General features: G+C 33.4%; 3 protein-coding genes across 3 annotated transcripts; 1 reads left to right on the top strand and 2 right to left on the bottom strand.

Moving 5' to 3' along the window:
- The first annotated feature begins 510 nt into the window (after positions 1–510).
- LOC143617058 (P-loop NTPase domain-containing protein LPA1 homolog 2-like) lies at positions 511–3,462 on the top strand. Its single transcript, XM_077089721.1, has 7 exons — positions 511–679; positions 930–1,222; positions 1,330–1,411; positions 1,548–1,958; positions 2,036–2,752; positions 2,821–2,931; positions 2,999–3,462. The coding sequence occupies exons 1-7, from the start codon at positions 530–532 to the stop codon at positions 3,383–3,385; spliced, it is 2,151 nt and encodes a 716-aa protein (XP_076945836.1). The 5' UTR covers positions 511–529; the 3' UTR covers positions 3,386–3,462.
- Positions 3,463–4,049: 587 nt separating this feature from the next.
- Positions 4,050–8,007, bottom strand: LOC143617057 (cell division cycle protein 48 homolog). Its single transcript, XM_077089720.1, has 9 exons — positions 7,936–8,007; positions 7,667–7,844; positions 6,776–7,004; positions 5,932–6,698; positions 5,623–5,844; positions 5,460–5,531; positions 5,078–5,359; positions 4,644–5,003; positions 4,050–4,558 (listed from the first exon to the last, which is right to left on the bottom strand). Exons 1-9 carry the CDS (start codon positions 7,968–7,970, stop codon positions 4,265–4,267), a joined length of 2,439 nt encoding a protein of 812 aa, XP_076945835.1. The 5' UTR covers positions 7,971–8,007; the 3' UTR covers positions 4,050–4,264.
- Positions 8,008–18,117: 10,110 nt separating this feature from the next.
- Positions 18,118–20,149, bottom strand: LOC143617063 (uncharacterized). The gene is made up of 3 exons (XM_077089725.1): positions 19,665–20,149; positions 19,442–19,571; positions 18,118–19,293 (listed from the first exon to the last, which is right to left on the bottom strand). Exons 1-3 carry the CDS (start codon positions 19,798–19,800, stop codon positions 18,423–18,425), a joined length of 1,137 nt encoding a protein of 378 aa, XP_076945840.1. The 5' UTR covers positions 19,801–20,149; the 3' UTR covers positions 18,118–18,422.
- Positions 20,150–21,769: the final 1,620 nt, after the last annotated feature.

Here is a 21,769-nt window from a genome sequence, read left to right as displayed (position 1 = left end):
TGTTTGTTCATAGGGTTTGTGTTTGAACGTTTCGCTTGAAACAAATTCATCCATCTATCAATTTGTATGTTTCAACATTGAAACATACAAACAAACAAATGTTATTATAGAGAGAGAAAGAAAAAGAAAACAAGAGAGACGACTCGTGGAGTGTTGAAGACGTTGATGCGTGGAAGCAGGTGCCAGACATAACATTACATACATAACATATTAACAACAACAATGACCACATCCACATCCTCCTCTTCTTCTATACATAATTCAACAACTACTGTCATCGTCCTTTATAATAATAATAATATTATTAACCCTCCTCACATTTACAACAACAACAACAACAACAACAATGTTTGTCAATTCAAATGGCGTTGTATCTCTCATTCATCTCTTTGATCTCTCAATTCTGATACAACAAAACGTACCTTCTACATTCCCCTCGTCTTTTCATACATTATTAACTTTTTATATGTACATATATATAATTTATTTATTTATATTTTGTTAGGGGATTTATAATTAATTAACGGAGATGGAGGTGGGTAAATTGTTGTACATAGTTGTGGAGGATAATGATGATTTTGGTTGTCATGGGAATGAAGATTTATGTTTTAGGTACACACGACATGTTCTTCAAAGCACTTTGCAGTTAATGGGTTGTAAAGCACGTCACGCCTTCAAGGTTCTCTTAACTCATTCTTTGTTTTCTTTAAATTCATTATTTAGACATAACAACTTATTATGTTGCTAAAAGTCAATTATTGCAACATACATTTACACGCATTCTCTTAAACCTTATGCAATTTTGGACCAAAAAGTTATGTGCATGTTAAATCTTCTTATGCAATTATTTTTCAAAAGTTAAGTTGTTTATAAATAATTATATATGCAGCCTAGACTGAATGAATACAGCCTGTTAATAATTTGACCAGATTAGTCAAAGGGTTTTCGAGATTATGAGGACAGAATGCTTAAGTGATACTTTAGCTGCCATGGGTGTGATTAAGACCGGAAAAGATTTCTTGAAAGTTAATATTGGGAAAGAAGATAAGGAAGGCTTGAAGAATGATGATAAAATTAGTAGTAGCGTGCCGTTTGAATCGTATAAAAAACGGACAACCGTTTTTGTGAAAAGGAGAAGATTTGTAGATGTTGTTTGTGATGCTTTGTCTGAGTACAAGTATGTTGGTCCTAATCAAAGGGCTGATTTGGTTTTAGCTTGCAGGTATTAAAACGTTATTTTCGTATGTTTTCGTGCATGCACGAGTGCGTTTTTGAATGTTGTCGGAGATGATTACAGTAATATAATACAGTTTGCGTTCTTTATTGCAGACTCCGGGAAAGGAAAGAGTCCGTGATCGTGTTGCTTTGTGGTACAAGTGGATGTGGCAAATCTACATTATCCGCTTTGCTGGTAAATCCATAAAATCGTTATCTTTTCTGCAAGAGGAAATTATTGTGCAGCAAAGCACCATATCATTTGTTTTGCATTTATTGCTTCATGGTAGCCTTTTTTATTCAGATTTTGAGCCTTAAAACTGATTATGCAGGCTAGCAGATTAGGGATCACGACGGTTGTATCAACGGACTCCATTCGTCACATGATGAGAAGCTTTGTCGATGAAAAACAAAATCCCTTGTTATGGTCATCCACTTACCATGCAGGAGAACATCTGGATCTAATGGCTGTTTCAGAAGCAAAAGCCAAACGAAAAGAAAAGAAAAACGGAAGCGTTTCACCTCAATCACAATTCAAGAATGCCCCGTTTGATGCTTCAGCAGTGCCACCCAACGAGGGTTTGACCACAGTTGACTTGATCAGCCCTAAACAAATGGCAATCGAGGGCTTCAAGGCGCAAAGTGAAATGGTCATCGATAGCCTTGACCGACTCATCACCGCATGGGAAGAAAGAAAAGAATCGGTCGTTGTGGAGGGTGTTCACCTGAGCCTAAACTTTGTGGTATAACAATATTAAAATCTATTAAACATTTTTACCTTTTTGGACATCAGTTTTTATTGACATGTTTGAAAATGTAGATGGGGTTAATGAAGAAGCATCCGTCAATCATACCGTTTATGATATACATCACAAGCGAGGACAAACATATGGAAAGATTTGCGGTTCGTGCAAAGTACATGACTTTAGATCCTGCCAAAAACAAATATGTAAAATACATAAGAAACATTAGAACAATCCAAGAGTACCTTTGTAACCGAGCAGACAAGCATCTGGTACCAAAAGTAAATAATACAAATGTTGATAAAAGTGTTGCTGCAATACACGCCACAGTTTTCAGCAGTTTAAGAAGACGCGAGACTGGCGAGCAGCTTTATGATTCTACAACTAACACCGTTTCTGTAGTTAATGAAGAATATAGAAATCAATGTGTGGCTAATTCCTTGAGCTCCAAGGGGATGTTTCAACTGATTCAAAGAAAAGGCTCGTCAAGAAATTTGATGGCTTTGTTAAATGACGACGGGTCTGTTGCAAAAGTATGGCCTGTACATTCTGTAGATGCTGATGGGAAGCCGGTTATCGGTAATCCTGATTATGGACCGTTGCAGATTGGTAAATCTGAGCCCGTTAATTTGCAGTTTGGTAATTTTGGGATCAGTGCTTGGCCAACTGACATTGGTGGCACTAGTCATGCTAGTAGTGTTGATGAGTCACGAGGCGAGGCTACTGATAATGGTAGTAGATATCATTCATCATGTTGTAGTTCACCTAAAGCCATTGATGGACCTTCCAAAGAGGTACTTTTTGTTTTTTATTTAATAAGAGTTAATGAAATTGTGTGATCTTACGACGACTTTTAATACAGTTAAAGGAGGAACAGTCTGTGTATGAAAGTGATGAAGAGGGAGATGATCATCTTGAAGCGGATTGTGACGAGGATCTTAGTGATGATGGCAAAGAGCTTATGCATGAAGAGGTACATCATGATTCTGTTTTTGATTCTGATTCCAAGTGCGGTTATTGATAACATTTTGTTGAATCAGATGGAAGGTTCGGTGGATGAGGAGTCGACAAAGTCAGATGAGGAGTATGATGATCTTGCAATGCAAGATAATGATGTTCAAGAAAACGGTTGCTTCACCGATGATGAGTTTGACCAAAAGCTTAGTCTCGTTTCGTCTACTCAACATGATGCAGTTACAAATTCCCATGGTGACAAGTACAGTCGGAACCTAGACCGTTTCTTGAGGGCTAAGATCGAGTCAAGTCCTGATTTGATGCAGCACAATCCGAGTATTATTAAGGAGAAAAGTGTTGCGTCGTCTGGAAGCTTAAACATTAAAAGACGGTCTCACAGCATTTCATGTTCTGGCAAGGAGGGGACATTGGGCCTGACTCCTGATGAGGGCTACTGCTACACTATCTCCTGATGATCCTTAGCTTTTGTTTTATGGGTTGTAATATTTGTTAACCTGTGACTTAATTAACTGTGTGTGAAGTTGGAAAGCTTGTTAAAATTGTTACTTATATGTTGTAAAAAAGTTTATTTGTCTAAGTTTATGGAGCACCACTTCTCTCAGTAACTTAATCAAACACTTCATTCTCCCTAAATTCCAGTGCTTAACAATGATCATATACCACAGATGGATCTCTACGTAATATACAGCGGACGCTGAGGCTGTTTACGCACAATTGGAAGTTACGATGTAGAGAACAGCAGCAGCGATTGTGGTGGCACAGAAGATGATGACTTTAGTAATTTTCCGGTAGGAGTAATCAAGCTGTTAAGCTTGGAGATCTCAATTCTTAATGTAAGGCCGTCATAGAGCCGTAGCGATGCAACTAATATATCTGACATAAAAAGCATGAAGAAATCAAATGACACAGATGATTAAAACATGAGTTAGATTTTGGTAAATAAAACATGTTCTCAGACATTTAAGAGGTTTAAGTAAACAGAAGGAAGACTTTTGACTTTACTTTCACTTGCTTTTAGCATATGATTCAAATAACATATGATTCAATTTCACATTTTTAAATAATACATCATAATTGCAGTCTTTTAATAATTAACCCTAGTAGGCTTCACGCATATGAGCTTGAAAAACCAAATAAGTTAAAACAAGAAACATAGTATTCCCCAACAAAACAAAAGTATTAAGTTAAACCATACATAAACACATGTTCAAATGATAACAAGATTCCATCAATAGATAAAAGTCTTCTTCTGTCTCCCGTTCAAATACCAGAACAGAACAGAGATCCTGCAAGTCTATTCCTTTCTTAGAACACCACCTTTCTTATAAAACCTAACTGTATAAGTCGTCGTCATCAGCGCCGCCAGCAGCAGCCGCAAACGGGTCAGATCCAGTGGTAGCCGCACCACTGGATGTCTCCGAGAACCTAAATTCAGACCCAAATCCTCTCGACTGCTGCAAGGTCTGAGCAAACGCCTGGTACTTCCTGATGTCAGCATCACTCACACTCCTGCGTGCATACTTCATTGATTCCTCAAAATGAGCGGCCTTTATCTCCGCCACTTCATCCTCGTCCTCGTCCATAGAATCAGGATTCTCGCTCCTCTTTCTTTCCCTCTCTATGTCCTGCAACATTAACAAATATAAACATTAGTCATCCAAAACAAATTCAAACATATAACCACAAATATAATAACAAAAAAAAGCTTACTTTCTCAATGTTCTCTCTAATTGCATACTTGCAGGCGCGTTGACATATCTCAGTAATATCCGCACCACTAAATCCTTGAGTGTACTTAGCAAGAGCTCTCAAATCAACATCTTTAGAAACAGGGGATTTCCTCATTGCAGCCTTGAAAATCTGGTGACGTGAGTCTTCGTCTGGCAATGGAATGTAAATTAGTTGATCAAGACGTCCAGGACGAAGCAAAGCCGGGTCAATAATGTCGGGACGGTTAGTGGCTCCAATGATAAAAACGGTCTTCTTAGCAGACATCCCATCCATTTCAGTCAACAGTTGGTTCAAAACACGGTCAGCAGCACCACCTGCATCTCCAGAACTACTTCCTCTCTGCAATAGTTACAAACATAAATATCTAATCTTGAAATTCAAAAGGTCATGTATGTATAAGGTGGTGTGATTACCTGAGTTGCAATCGAGTCAAGTTCATCAAAGAAAAGAACACATGGCGCAGACCCTCTGGCTTTGTCGAAAATCTCACGAACATTGGCTTCACTTTCACCAAACCACATTGTTAGCAATTCGGGTCCTTTGATACTAATAAAATTTGCTTGGCATTCATTTGCAATAGCTTTTGCGAGCAGTGTTTTCCCGCATCCAGGTGGACCGTAAAACAAAACTCCTTTTGATGGTGACATGCCAAATTTCTCAAATTTCTCTGGATGCTCCACCGGGTATTGCACCGTCTATTTTGTTTATTAAAAGCAAAAAAAAACTTTAGCATATATACAACTGATAAACTCTGATAGTTAAATCTAATAAAGTCGTTTGACTCGTTTTCATTACCTCTTGAAGTTCACGCTTAACATTCTCAAGGCCTCCAATATCTTCCCAGCTGACATTTGGAACCTCAACAACCTATATTCCAAACCAAAAATAATGATTAGTCAAAAAAAGGTGTCAGTAAAACAAAATATACAGAAAATAAGTATTTGGTATATCGCCATACAGTTTCACGCAACGCAGACGGATTGCTGGTTCCAAGAGCAGTAGAGAAATGTTCATTTGTGACTGCCATGGAGTTAAGTATCTCAGCATCAATAGACTCATCTTCCAAATCAATAACATCCATTTTTTCTCTAATGCATTGAAGTGCAGCTTCAGTGCACAAAGCAGCCAAATCAGCACCAACATAACCATGTGTTTCTTTAGATATCTTTTCCAAATCAACCTACAAAAAACATATAATTCACTGTTAGCGACCAAACAATAAGCCATACTTGATGTTCATGCTTTTGATACAGTAAGACACACTTACATCTTCAGAAAGCTTCATGTTCTTTGTATGGATACGAAGAACCTCAAGACGTCCAATTTCATCCGGGACACCAATATCAATTTCCCTATCAAACCTACCAAACCGTCTAAGAGCAGGGTCAATGCTGTTTGGGCGATTTGTGGCCCCCATTACAATAACATGGGCACGCGACTTTAACCCGTCCATAAGTGTCAAAAGCTGTGACACGATCCTTCTTTCAACTTCACCATTAGTCTTCTCTCTCTTTGGAGCTATCGAATCAATCTCATCAATGAAAATAATTGACGGGGCGTTCTTCTCAGCCTCCTCAAACGCCTTTCTGAGATTACTCTCACTTTCTCCCGCCAATTTTGACATGATTTCCGGGCCATTGATGCAAAAGAAGAAGGCCCCAGTTTCATTAGCCACGGCTCTGGCTATCAGTGTCTTTCCTGAACCGGGAGGTCCATACAGCAAGATTCCTTTCGGTGGTTTGACTCCAATTGACTTGAAAAGTTGAGGGTGTCTTAACGGTAACTCAACCAATTCACGAATCTGTGCCATTTGTTTCCTGACACCGCCTACATCATCATAGCCCACCTCATCCAATCTATCCTCGTCATCTCTCTTAATCGGTTCACCTTCACAAAAGATTTCAGTGTCGGGAGCAACGACACAATATTCACCTGGATCAGTTTCAATTACTTTGAACTCGATGCTGCGCATCCCTCCTCTCACAAGAAAGTGATCTCCTTTTCTTACGGGTCTATATGCCTCCAAGAAGTAAGCTGAAATAACGCCATTTAAACCCAATTACAGAGTAATTATTAAGATTCAAAACTAGCATTCACGTATAAAAACTTACGTTTCAGGAATGCATCAAACAAGTCTCCAGTAACACCTTCAATGGTGTCATCAAGTGGAAGAACGTGTATACGCTTTCCATACTTGACATCTGGACACTGATGAACCGACACAACATCACCAAGACGAACTCTTAAGTTAGTCCTGATAACCTTGTTCATTCTTATCTTTGGTTCATCACATGTTTCATCAGCAAGCGCGATGCAAACTGTGTCTTTTCGCTTCTTGCCCTGTAAACACAACATCAAACCATGTCAAATTACTCGTTTATATCTTACAAAAAGGTGTCATAACAGACATTGTTAAAAGAAAATTCCCAACCTAACACTAACTAAATATGAAACATATAAAACCGGCACGTGATATCACTTGATCTTGACACAGTTAATATTTATATAACTAAAAATTCTGTAGCAATTAGGTAAAAGCTGGGCCATAGTATCTAAACCTTGAAGCCAACCCGCTAGTAATTGTTAATTCGTTTAGTTCGGTTTTAACTCTAATACTTACAATTTTTTTTCCCTTTTGACAGTTAACAGCAAGTACGCCCTCACGGCAACAGCAAGCATTCAAATTTAATATTCAACGATTCAGTTTTTGTTCTCGATGATCAAAAAACTAAAGCTTAAACACGGTAAACACCCCTAGTCTATGCTGTGAAACCAAACAGTTAGCAATGGTGTGGTTCAGTTTTAATATTAATCAGTTTGGTTTCGGTTTTCGATGATCAAAAACCGACAATAACGACCTAAAAACTGTCGAAACCGGACAGCGACCACCCCTACCCTAAATCATGGTTTAATATTGGGAGAAATCAAGGTAACAATGTCAGATCGGTAGAGTTAAGAATATACAACAACTTTAATGAATAATGAATGAAAATATTATAAACCTTGATGAGAATGGTATCACCACGGAAGAGCTGCAATTTCTCCATAGTGGCCGGGTGCATAGCGACGACGGAGTTATCGTCATTCACAGCCTCGTCAACAACCAGCCGATTCGGTGACTTCTTCCGCTCCAATATAGCCGTCGAAAAGTCCTTCTTCGGAGCAGCACCAGCACCTTTCCTGTAATAATAATAATAATATTCAATCAATTAAATTAACCAACAATGCGAATACATAATTAGACTCCGATCTGTAATTAAATAGAACGTACGGATCGGAAGAAGAGGGTTCCGTGGTGTTGGTCATGATTGAATGAGAACAAAGTCTTTTGCAGAGAGATGTGAATGTGAAGAAGAAGAAGAAGATGAATGAATGATCCGGGTGTCTTGGGTAACAATTTATTGTCGACTGACCTACCCAACCCATTTCTTAATATGGGTTAACGGGTTCTTATTTTAATTTGTTTTTGGATTTGATTGTTATTATAAGTCTAAATTTGGATAAAAATTATGGAAGGTAGACTTCACAACTCACAAGCAAAACATATGTTACGTCACTAAGTTAGATGGGATGATGGTGAAATATATATTCGGTTCGGTACCGGTACTCCGTACTTGTTACGTAAATTTGGTATTTTATGGTATTTGTATTGTACCGGTGTTGAAAATATTGATACTGAATTTCTGGAAAAATAGGTATAGGTATTGTACTAAAGGTACGGTATCGGAATTGATACTAAATGCTTATCCATATATTGAGTGTGTTTGTGTAAGGACACAATCTCTTTAAGAATTTTAAAGGCAATTTAGATTGAAATAATATATTATGACACAATTGTATGTTTTATGTACCAAACATGACTACAAGTTGTTTAACTACTTTATATTTCCTGGTTATAACAGGGTTGTATGTTTAATGTACCGAGAAGAAGAAATGATGAAACCAAACCTACTAATTTTAATTATTTAAAAAATAAACAAAAAATACATGCTATACTTTTTCTTTAATCATGTTTAGTTGTGTCTTAAACGTGTCAGGAATTGCAAGCCCTAAGCAACACAACATAAGATGTCTGTTATCGTATAGTTTAGCGGGGTCATGAGCATGCCCTCGAGTCATTTTTTTTTTCTGATCTAATGTCTTTGATTATAGGTCCAATATGTTTTTTCACCGTCTGACTGAAACCTTTAATGATTTGAAAATCATTGTTTTGATAATTCACGAGATGCACCACATGTACAAGCAGGAACTAGGGAGTATTGAGTTCGTCCCAGTTGCATTTTACTCATCATCACCTTGCGTCATTTCACAAAGAATCTTTTGCAGCTAGTACAATATGGCATCATATGCTTGACCACATCGGTTGTTCAGTTCAATCTAGAGTTGATTAGCAGTTTGAACGTACTACACGCTTTCACTAATGTCTCTGGATAACACATTAATAAGTGCAATTTGAATACACGTTATTTCATATTAACTATCTACTAGGGTTGGTATCGTTTAAGAACTCTAAAGAAGTTAAGAACATATAAGAACTCTTAACAACCAAACATTTTTTTTCATTTTTTTATATATATTAACATTATTTGAAAGTAGTTTTATCATATTTTTGATGTAAACATTTTTTATTATACATATAAATCACAAGTTTATATATGTGTAAAATTTACGTAATAATAAATTTGCATGTGTAAGAAAAAACATAAGTATGCGTAAAAACTAATTTTCATAATTATAATCGTAAATATAGATATAGAAATTGATAAAACTACACTCAAATATAATTAAAATACAAAATTTTTAATAAAAAAACGTTAGTTAACAAAAGTTTCTTAAATTTCTTAAATAATTTAAGAGTTTGTAACGATACTCATCCATGTTTTACTAATGCATTAATATTATTACGAATATAATTTGTTTTATTCGCCTTATGTTTTGTAGGTAGTATAGAAAACGAGCTTAAAATAATGCAATTAAGCTTTAATATAAACAATAACAAATTTATATTTAATGTTAGATAAGTTAAATATAAGTTAATTACTTGATCTAGATCATGACCTTCTTTGTTTTAAACAAATCCATTTGCTAAAGGTATATACTAGTTAAATGATTTTTGTTTCAGAGAAAGCATTTGTGGATTATAATTCTTTTAACAAGTGGGCTTAAATACATATGGGCTCAAGGTTGGTTTGAAGGACAAAAGAAAGCATTGGGCTAAAGCTAAATCATGTGGGCTCAAAATTGGGCAGGCAACGTGACAACAAGACACAAATTAAGGAGAAGTTGGTGGGAATTAAAAGTAAAAGAACGAAGTTCCTCAAAGGCGGACGAATTACTTTTGACGGCAGAAGACAACAGCCTTGCGGCTGTCTTGGGGGTCGGACGGCTTGCTGTGCACGAGATCGAGACGAGAAAAAAAGAAAACGAAAGTTTTGACACTTAGTTTAAAATTTTACTTTATAATTATATAGTATTAAGTATATATAAAATCCTTCAACCAATTGGTTCAGCCGTAAGTCCATGACTTTTATTATGGAAGGCTCTGGGTTTGAGTCTCGCATGAAGCATTTTGTTTCGGGTCGACACGGGAGTTTTCAGTTTTGGGTTTCCTCCTGGGTGCGCGCATTGGCCGGGTCACCACGTTATCTTTTTTCAGGCTTAAGGGCGATTCATTTGTTAGGATGATCCAAGATATCTGTGCGTTTGCTCTTAAAAAGATACATACAAATACTTTATTATTGTTATTATTGACTAAATTTTTTTTGGGATCATAAACGGAGTAGACTTTGCGGTAGCAATATGTATTTCAACACGGTTTTATCGTTATGTGTTTGATAATTTAAGGTTTGGAAGATAACACGTCTATCTAGATTTATATTTATGAGATGTAAGCTATTGTTTTTTTAATCATTAAATTATAATCGCGAAGTTAAGTGAATTCACGCCGTATATGTTTGTAATTGTCTAAACAACATCCTAGTACGAGTCCTTGTTTGGTTTCGTATCGTTAAGTAACTCGATCATATTCTTTAGTGCAACTATTTGCTTAACAAATTATTGAACAAGGTTATATATGCATGTGTAACTTTTCAATAAGGTATATTAACTAGGGTATACATTGTGTTTCTAAACTTGAAACCCGGATGTGATAATCTTTTTATTAATTCGAATCTATTTGCCCCAAGTTGCGATGAATAGGATTTGTGGAAACATCGAGGTCACCATTTATAAAAGCATTCTTTGTAGACGACAATAAATATTGTTTTTTACGGCCACGATTCAAAGCTAGTTCCGCCAAAAAATTTGGATACAAGAATCATCCTAAGATCACCAGAGGAGTGAAGAAACAATAAATTAGATGCATCAATTATACTATATTACTATTAGCATTATGACAGTATTAGCTTGTGCCATCATTATTATTTAATGATATTTAGGGATGCCAGTATTAGTTTAGGCTGCCATGATAATTTAATGAATTTTAGGGATAAAAAAAAGATGAATTTTGAAGAAGATGTGTGCAATGTAGGAAATGAAAAATCTTATTGAAAAGAACTGGTTGCTCAACTAATTACAAGCCTGATTCTTATATACAAGTGATAAACATTAACAACTTAACAACATTTAAAACTTTTAGAATTTGCAATTTTAGTGTTTAATCCGTTTCGAAGGCTTTATGTACTCAAATTAACAGCACAAGCACCCAAATCACTCGCTCTTGCCCAACACAATTGTTTTCATTTGAGACAAAATATGATTTAGTGACTTCCTGACCAATTTCATGATCCGCATTAATACCAATTCAACTTAATCAGTTAAGGTCATGGGGTATACACTCATCCCTCTTAACTTCGCATAAGCACCACATCACTCATTTTTTTACTCTTTTACTCCATCTAACCCATATGAAATGGTTTAATTCATTTAACTTCATCTCACTCATATTAATTGTTAATATAATATATTGTTCTTTGTCTTTTAACCCGTGAAAAACATAATTCATGGTTCTTTTTAACAAATTTAATACAAGTGGAGAGTGGTTTAATCAATCTTAAAAATGTCATGTCATCTTAATTTATATTGGGCGTTAGAATATACTCATAGCCTAATTCAATAAGAATATAAGATATATATGCATTTTCAAATTTATGTGACAAACTTGACTTTTTAACGTTTTTTATTGACAAATAAGAATTTTTGAAATGATAGGTAAAAAACGTTTTTCTTATATGTTTAAATATTGCTCTTCTAATCAAGTTTTACTTATATATATTTAGTTATTTATCAGACTAATTATAAAAACTAAAAATAAACTTATTATTGGTTCATAGGGAATCAATCTGTACACAATTATGTTTTATGATTATATCTTTTAAATGAGTTTGTACTAGGTTCTGATTTTTACAACTTCATATATTAAGTTTATGATATCTTAGTGAGTAATTTGAACATGTAAAAAGTAATACACTTTTGTTACAACTAGAGGTTTATAATTTCCTTTTTAAGTTTGTAATATTTCAAGCCTAATTATAGCAACTTTACGCTCATAAAATGCAAAAAGAATATCTATATATATGAAACACATGGAAAAATATAATGTGTGTATTGACAAAAGTCCACATTTTTACAATGTAACAACTATAAAAACCTAGAGATAAAGGGTGATCAAAATTTTATGAAATTCTACATATTTGAGTGTGAAACAAATTGAAGGAGACTAGAAGATATGTATAGCGACGAATCTCTTTGTGTATTTTATAATTTATAGATATTTTTATATTTTAATATTAACTATGTGAGATACATATACTTTTTATATATGTTTACTCTTTTGTTTACATTTCAAATGTTTTTAATTAAAATAAATGATTCTTTTTTAAGAAAATTAATCGAAAGATTGATCCACTACAAGAAATCTTACATGACACATGGTGAAACTTATAGCGAGGACACTATATGTTACGTCATCCATTTGTTTCTGACCATCCTATAGCGACCACTAGTCATAGCAATATGTTAGGCAGGAGTGGTTAGAGTTTTGGGCACCGTGTGAAATCCCTATACCGATGATATGTTGTCTCTATCTCTATAAGTTCATTTATTTTTATTTTTCTTTAATTTCAAAGTGATGAAATTGAAGATCATTCTTAGTTAGTTTGTTTTGTTTGATGAATTTTAAAAACATTTAAAATATATTTATATTGTGATTATCTTAATTATGTACCTTTACAGTTTCATCATTATACAGTCATCGATTTATAGTTTTGTTATTACTATTGTCTATCGATAAACCTAGACGATAAAAAAATGAATTTAAACCCTTTAGCGTCGAGACACGACAACCAACTAGCAACAACATGTCGTCGCTATAGATCAACTCTATAACATTGATCGTTTAGATACAACCTAAATGATCTATAGCGTTGACAGTTAGGCGCGACACTATGGCCACGACATGTTGTCCCAGATGTCGCTACAGCTAGAGGGGTAAAGTTTTCGTCTTATTAGATAACTTTCATGTTATGATATTTGTTTTTCTCAGTTTGTTCAATGATAACTTTTATGGTTTTGTCATAATACATTATATGTCTAAGAACTCTCTGCCTAATATATAGATAAGAATAATAAAATAATAAAATATAGATAAATGACGAGTGTAAGTATTTTTCTATGTACAATAGGATCGAGCACTCAAATATATATGAACTTAAATCGTCTCACAATATTTCCAAGTTCATTTTATAATTCTATATATAGTTTTAGGTGATAGGATATGATAAAAGAAGGCATCGAATTGAGTTATATATTCAAATGCCACGAATATTGATCCATATATACATCATAAATATAATTTATTAGAAAATGGTACAATAATTAGAGACATAGTTGACGACATTTTTAACAGTATAATTTGATCATTTAGATTTCAGTTTCTTTATAATACGTAATACTTTTGTTTAGAATATACATATAGTTTGAACTTTGAATTCACTTACTTGGCTGACAAAATATATTGTAAAAACTGCTGAATTTTGGAGGTATTGAAGGTTGCTTCTCAAAATGGATCTCCTGTCATCATATTGACCTATATAATCATATTTTATTAAATCCAATACAAAATAGAAACAATTTTAAAAATCTTAAACATTTATGTATTGGACGATAATAATTTTAATTTTAAAAATCACTATAAGCGGTTCCAATTTTCAACTATATTTGTCTCAGTGAATTTCCGTTAAAAAACACTTAACGTCATTACGTTTTTCCCGAGTTTCAAATCGATGTTTTGGGGATTTTGATCCGAAATAACGATACGTTTTGACTGATGTAAAACTTATTTCGAAACGATGATTCAAATGACTTGATGTTTGTTAATTATAAATTTAAACACCCGAATTGAAACATTGTTTCGTCGCCAGGATCACCGTTTAGAGATAAATTTTACGTCGGTCGACTCGTATCGTTATGTCGACCAAAATCCCTAAAAATCAGTTTGAAACTCGTAAAATAACTTAACGACGTTATATATTTTTTAACAGAGGTCCATTGAGACAAAAATAATTAAAAGTTGGGACCACTGATAGTGATTTTTAAAGTTTGGATTATTATCGGCCAATACACAAAAGTTTGGATTATTTATTTTCAATTTGCCTTATGACCACCCACAACTTGCACATCATCCCGAGGTCCCTAGGATGTGGCATATGCGGACGAAGGCAGGTGGACGAGCTAGTTTGTGGAGCCAAAGTCGATCTGGCAAGTGGGTTTGTCTATGCAAACCGTGGTGCGGATAAACAAGTGGGCCACCTCTCTCACAAACACACACAACTTATTTAATGAGATTTGTGAAAGTTTGATGTTGTGAAAGAAAGTAGAGATTTTTAAGAAAAATTTAAAATTTAATGTGACATGTGATGGTATGTGAAGGTTCAACATTATGGCTTTTTATACTTATTTTACATGCATGTATATTGAATAAGTCTTCATCTTTCTAACTTTTCAACGTCTTCAGTTTGCAAACACATAGGCGGCTAAAGCTAATATGGTCCGAAAGAAAAAAAAAACAACTAAACCTATTATGCGAAAAAGCAAAAGAAACTAAGTGGTTTTGTATAATATCCAAATTCTAAACTTGATCCATACATATTGCTTCGCTTTCTATAGTTCTTGATTTTTTTAATCGTTTCGTTTGATGCCATGAAAATTTCAATCGTTATAATTACATCTTAAACATCATAGATCAATTTATTTCGTAAATACAAAGCAAATGCTTCTCAAAAATAATTTTATGCAAGCATTTATGGTTTTCGGTTTCAATATGTGTTGTTTTATTACTCCTCAGCATCTTGTTTCGCAATTCACATGCTTTTAAATGCATGCAAGTTAGGCTTGGTGGTTTTTACACGAATACAAACAAATATAGGCCGTGTATACAATTTGAACAATTCAAGCCGCCAACTTGAAATCTAACATCCCGACAAGATTGACATCCTATAGCTTTATGTATCTTAGCTAGGTTGATGTACTGAAAACGCAAATTAAAACTTGAAAGCAAATAATTCATGGAGCTTTCACGTTTTTCTTCCTCTCATGTTAGATCAATAATTGAAAGGATTATTGGTTCTAAACTTCTAATGCTAGCACATGCAGTCAGCGGTACTCTTGAGTCTTGATATTTGGTTTTGTAATTGTGCTACTAAAAATAGTAATAAGCTTTAAAAACCTTTTAACATATTCTTGGTGAGTTGTAATACATTTAACCCGTTTTTTAATCTATGTTTTTCTAATAAATTGAAAATAAAGTATTTTTAAGTAAATTATTCACAGTTTTCAACCATAACTTTAAACCAAGACACGATCATGAATATTTAATTAGAGTGATCAGGAAGGTTTGTCTTGTCCTGGGATGTTTTATTTTTCTTTTCTCAACTCTTCCCATTTCCAAGGGATTCGCACTCTGTAAATTTTGATTAATAAATTCAGTAATATTATAAAAAAAATCAGCATTATTAATAATATTATAACACACACACAAATTTTCTAAGGTGGCACCATAGTAATTAAAAGGAAAATAGGAAGAAGTTAGGCAAATGTGGTTGTCCATCATATTCCAAGCCTTTCATGCATGTGGTCTTCACAAGATCCCTTTAAGAAGACATTATCCAATTTAATACTTTTAATTCATTTTTTTCTCGAAACAATGTAGTAGAAAAATAAAAACCCTCATTTGTTTGGGTATAATTTTTTTAATATAATTAAGTTATTTTAAAATAAATTATATAAAAATACAGGACACCTTGAGTTTTATATTTTGAGGCCATTATATTCCTTTTCTTTACAAAGTAGTATGATACGATATTACGATTTGTATAACTTTAATTGCCTTTGATTACTTCTTGTTTGTGTTCATTCTTTAAGAAAATGAATATGTGTGTGTTTGTGTCCGTTCATTAAAAGTATGAATAAACATAAATGAACATGTATGAATGAATATAATTGAGCTAAAACTAGCTAAAAGGTTAAGGTGAAAAACTTGAATAGCTTAAACTCTGTTACTGAAAATTAAATGACATTTGGTAGTTATAACAATTAATCCTATTCAAAGTCAGCTAGTTATACTTAAGCAATTATCTATTGTTTTTTACATTAAGAATTTACATAATCTAATATTAATACTGATTATATATGTGTACCAGTCAAAACCTGGAAAGCAGCCTCTTTTAAAGTCCTCTTTTATTTATAAAATTATTAATAGTACAAGTCTATTTATTTAATTATATAATTCTAAATGATTTCTTTTGGAGTATGGGATAAACTATTTCAAATTTCTGTAGATTATCAAACTGGAATCAATTGCAGTCGAGTTAAGACAAACAATGCTTAAGCAGAGTCAACTCTATTCATGGACCCTACGTACTTATATTAATAATTAAAAATATAAACAAAAATAAAAACAATTGTCAAAGAGAAAACACTCAAACTTAATTAGGTAACAAAATTGCAATCATATGTAGGTATGGAACCCAATAGCTTTCAGCATGATAGACGTTTTCAATTATAAATTTGCATGAGATGCATAAGTGTTTACTATATAATTGTGTACATACTCAATTGATTCATTTCACTCGATAGTGATTACAATATATACATAATCGGAATCTAAATTATACATGATATATATATATATATATATATATATATATATATATATATTTTCCTCCAGAAGTTTCTCATCAAAGCTGCACTAAAAATACAACATATAAAATATGCATGCAAATTAAATAAACAAGTTTAAAATAAATATGGCCTATGATTGTTCAGTGAGATTATTAAACTGATCCACAGTTGATTGTTGTTGTTTTCAACCTCTTCATGCCACCACATCCAATTCATTATTTTTCTGTCACCATCATTTTTTTATATATATGGAGGAGGTTTTATATGTATTCATGGATGACTATGTCAAATTGACAAAAAGCTTTTACACACATAAATTTTAAAACAACTCATGACCTTTGACCCATGCAATGTGAAGATGACATTGTAACGAATAAAGCCTATATAATTAGTCGATCAAGATCGCGAATCAATTCAACGTCATTGATTAAAATACAAGCGTCACGATTAATATGTCAACTATATACCACTTTTTGAATGATGATGAAGTGAAACATTTGAGGATCAAATATTAGCTAGTGTATATAGTAGCAACCATTAATTTTCAATGATTATTGATCGGTACAATGTTTAATGTGATCAACACTAAGCTTGGATAGTTAAATACTCGTTTGTTTAGTAGTGTCTGAGTATAACTTTTAATGATATTTAATGTAGTTTGTTTTGCAAAAGTTGGATATAAACTCAATTAAATTTGCTTGTAGACCGTTGAATTCACCGCTATGACTTGCCAAGTACATACCAGCTTTTATATATCATGGAAAATTTGTTGAATTCTATCTCCATGGTTGTTTCTTCAAGGACACGAAAAGAGATAAAGTGTGTATCATGAAAATCATTGGAAAGTACATGCCATAAAATATATGATATGGTTAATATGCCATTATTGACTAATAACAGGGGGGGGGGGGGGGGGGTCTTTACACTTTACATAGTTGTTTCAAAATTTGCTTGCTTAATCACGCAAAAGAAAATGCTTGCATTATTTGTCGTGTATCTGATAAGAACAATGTACACTGTACACTCAGGTAACGAGAACGACGTCATAAAACTTGGACCAATGTCGTTATGATTATGAGAAAATCTCTTTTACAATGTTTTTTTCAAAAGTGTTGTTTCGTAAAGACAAAAAATAGAAAACCTAACTAGAAGGAAACATGTATATTTGTGTTATGTATGTCTTGTTTCTGTAGATATCATATAATGTATATATCATTTTAGACTAGGATATTTGTTGACTACATGTATATTTGTGTTATGTATGTCTTGTTTCTGTTTCTAATCTATTGAGTTGGTGATAGCTACATATTTAGGCACTTGAGTTATGGATCCAAAGTCCAAACTGGAGTGGTTTGGCTTCTGACAGAATACTACAATTTATCATAACTCCAAGAAGAAATGCACAAAAAGAAAAGCTAGTACATGTACTGCCACACAAAAAGATAAAAAAAAACAAATAAATACTTGTTTTTTGTGATTTTTCATATTGATTTCCACTACAATCATCACAAACCCCAAGAAACTGTCTCATAGTCTCTCATCTGTATCTTCTTCCCTAATTACAAGAGTGTATCAGACACCTCAGTAATGATAGCATATCTCCTTATGATCACTTGTTGTCTTGTATGCATCCTCATTATTATTAAACAAGTAACTGCTACTGATGTTGTTTGTGTTACTGTTACCAATGAGTTGCTTGACTTCCTCAAGATCACTATGCAGTGATGGACTTCCATAATTATTCTTCATATTGTACCCTTTAGGTTTCTGATCAGCACTGTAGCTGTGGTCAATCATGAAGCTTTGACTTTGATCTCCAAAACCCTGAAGGGAAAACTGGTCTTCTTGCTTGATCTGATAATTATTATTATTATTATTACTTTTGCTATAATTTCCATAACTGAGTTGACTCATACAACTACCACCTTCAGATGATGAACCAGCTGTACTCACTTGATCATGAACTTCACCACCACTTCCAAACACAAGCATGGCTTCTTTAACATCTGATGTAGGGTACTGGTACTCCATCTGTTGGTTGTACATGCTCTGATGATCCTCCTGAAACCCTAAATTGAAACAATTCTCATTATTGCTAATGTTGGTGATCAAACTGACCAGAGAGTTTGAATCTGGTGGTGGTGTGAGATGAGTAATAATATTGGCATGATCTTCAACAAGGGTTGTGGGCTGCAGAGAGCTGATATTCATACTGTTGTTCAAGCTCATGAAGTTAGGGTTAATGTAACTGCTAAAAGGTGAAGAAGTGTTGGTCAAGAAGAGGTTTGATCTGTATGGTGGAGGTGAGTTGAGGGGTAAAGATGGAAAAAAAGAAGGCTTTTTTTGAAAAGATGGAAGCATGGACAAGATCTTCTTCTTCAGCTTGGTGTTCCAGTAATTCTTTATATCATTGTCAGTCCTTCCTGGTAGCTGAGCTGCTATTATTGACCATCTGCATATACATACATAATTCATAAAATGAGCAATGTTTTCAAACACATGTTAACAAGAAAGTAGATTAAATATAGACGGATCAGATCATATTCATATTCAATTCTAAAAAAGATCCAATATTTGATGATATATATCTATATATATACCTGCTACCAATGTTAGCATACAAATTGCATATGATCTTGTCTTCATCATCAGTAAATTCACCATGTTTAATATTTGGTCTTAGATAGTTTAGCCATCTCAATCTGCAGCTCTTTCCACATCTTTTTAAACCTGAAAATTACTCAAATCCATCAACAACTAAAACCTTACAAATTTTCAACCAAAAATGGAAAGAAAGATTAAGATTAAGATTAATATTAATACCTGCTTTGTGAGGAAGAGCAATCCAGTTACCACCAGTGCCATATTTTTCAATGAAGGTTTTGAGTTTTGCATCTTCTTCAGGAGACCATGGACCCCTCTTTACATTTTCTTTATCACAACATGGAGCCCTACCCATCTCTCTTTCTCTCTCTACCTTCTTCTGGTGTATGAATCTCACTTAGAAATTGGCCTTTTGCACAAGAAAATCTGTATGTGTATCTCTCTGTGTGTCTGTGTGTTGTTAAAGAGACAATAATGTTTGGTGTGTATGCAGGTTGGCATTATATAATATATATATTTTGAGTGAGAGACTTGTTCTGATGTAGGTCACTAAAAAAATATTTTTTTAACTGAAAAGCAAACACAAGTCAATTAGGATGATCATACAATAATTAATGGTTAATTCATCAATCATCAAATCTTTTTCATATAACACAATAAAACCTCAAATAAATGTGTCTGCATATTAGTCATTGTATGGTTTAATCTAGGAAAATGACCTAAATAGAACCTCCTTCTTCTACTATTCAAGGAAAACCACTTTTAGTAAGTGTGGATACACCTAAGTTTCTTACAAATAAACCTTCTCCAAGAACACCAAATTCTAATAATAGTAAATTCAATTTAAAATCCCAATAACAAACTGATTTCTGAAATTTCTGAATTACAATGACAAAAATGGGTAGGTAAAAACTTTGTTACAGTTACCTTTTTTTATTAGGCTTGCCACTTAGTTATTTATATATATAGTTGAACAAAAATAATGTATCAATTACTTACCTACAATTTCATTATTACATTAATTAATTAGTTGCATTACTTTATTAAAATATTAATAAAGTAAATACAATATAAATCATGACACGTTAACCTTCTTTTATTAAATTGTTTTAGCACTGGTCCAGTCGCTTGTTGGATTAATTAAAATTTAAAAAATTGCTGTTCAAAAAAAAATTTTAAAATTTGAATAATGTAATAGACGGTATTGAGAAATTGCAGTGACATTAATATGTGTATCTATTTGTCATATTACAACATTTTTGTCTTTCTTTTACTAGAAGTTGCAAAAATCTATATCATTGTCATTAACTTGTTTTTTTAACAGCAATGACATGAACACAGAACACCTATATTACCTTAGCAAATAGATCACGCTTCTACTGGACAAATTCTTGGAAGACAATGCTCCATATATAATAAAAGTCATGGGGTGGTTGTTGAACCAATGGCCTTTGGTGTATCATTGTTATTAGTTGCAAACAAGTAAACTAGGTGCACACTGATCATGAATATCCAATGGCCTTTGGTGTATCATTGTTATTAATTAGTTGCAAACAAGTAAACTAGGTTTACACTCATGATATATGCATAGCACTTTGGAAAACCCCTACGCGTCAACGTTTTGATTTAAAGGTTTGTGACTTTAGTTTACACCTCTAAGGCAATCGACTTTGAATATTGATAAATTGCTAATGTATATTATCAAATGATGTATTAAATTAAATATTATAGTTATATTAGATTAAAAAAACAGTTATTCATCTCAACACGTGTAATTTTGAATTGACCACGGGACCGAGGAATAATAAATATAACTAAACTACCCCTTAAATGTAACAAATGAAGTATCGCGATCTCTATTAATTTCATTATAATGTTATCCTCACAAGTAGCTAGGATTCGACATGCTTCCTCAAGTTCTAGTGGGGGCCTTATGTTTTGAGTTTTCACATTATAAACGTCCTTTAAAAGGATAAATATACTTGATACTTAACATACTCATTTAAGCCGTCTGACAAAGTTTTCAAAGTTCGTCTGCTTTGTCAAACCGAAACAACCACTATTAGAAAATCTAGCGTTTTCTATGTACTTTAGATGGATCATCGATAGAAGCAAAGCCAAATAATTTGTGATGGAGCAAAGGCAGGGAAATTTTCTAGGTGGAGAAGCCAAGCGACCAAAGTACACAAACTGTTGAAAAAAACAACAATAGAAAAAGACATGAATGTAGCCTCAACTAGGATGATCGTACGTTAGGTGATTTTCAACTCCTTCCGGCAGGTATCAAAATTATTTGTCTTTGTTGTTCTTTACAAGAAAAATGA

This window comes from Bidens hawaiensis, unplaced genomic scaffold, assembly GCF_021521415.1.
Source record: "Bidens hawaiensis isolate Kalapana, Puna unplaced genomic scaffold, B.hawaiensis_p1.1 tig00051730_1, whole genome shotgun sequence".
In the NCBI taxonomy this organism is placed as follows: domain Eukaryota; kingdom Viridiplantae; phylum Streptophyta; class Magnoliopsida; order Asterales; family Asteraceae; genus Bidens; species Bidens hawaiensis.
The sequence above is the reverse complement of the archived record's forward strand: the minus strand, read 5'-3'. Positions and strand labels throughout refer to the sequence as shown.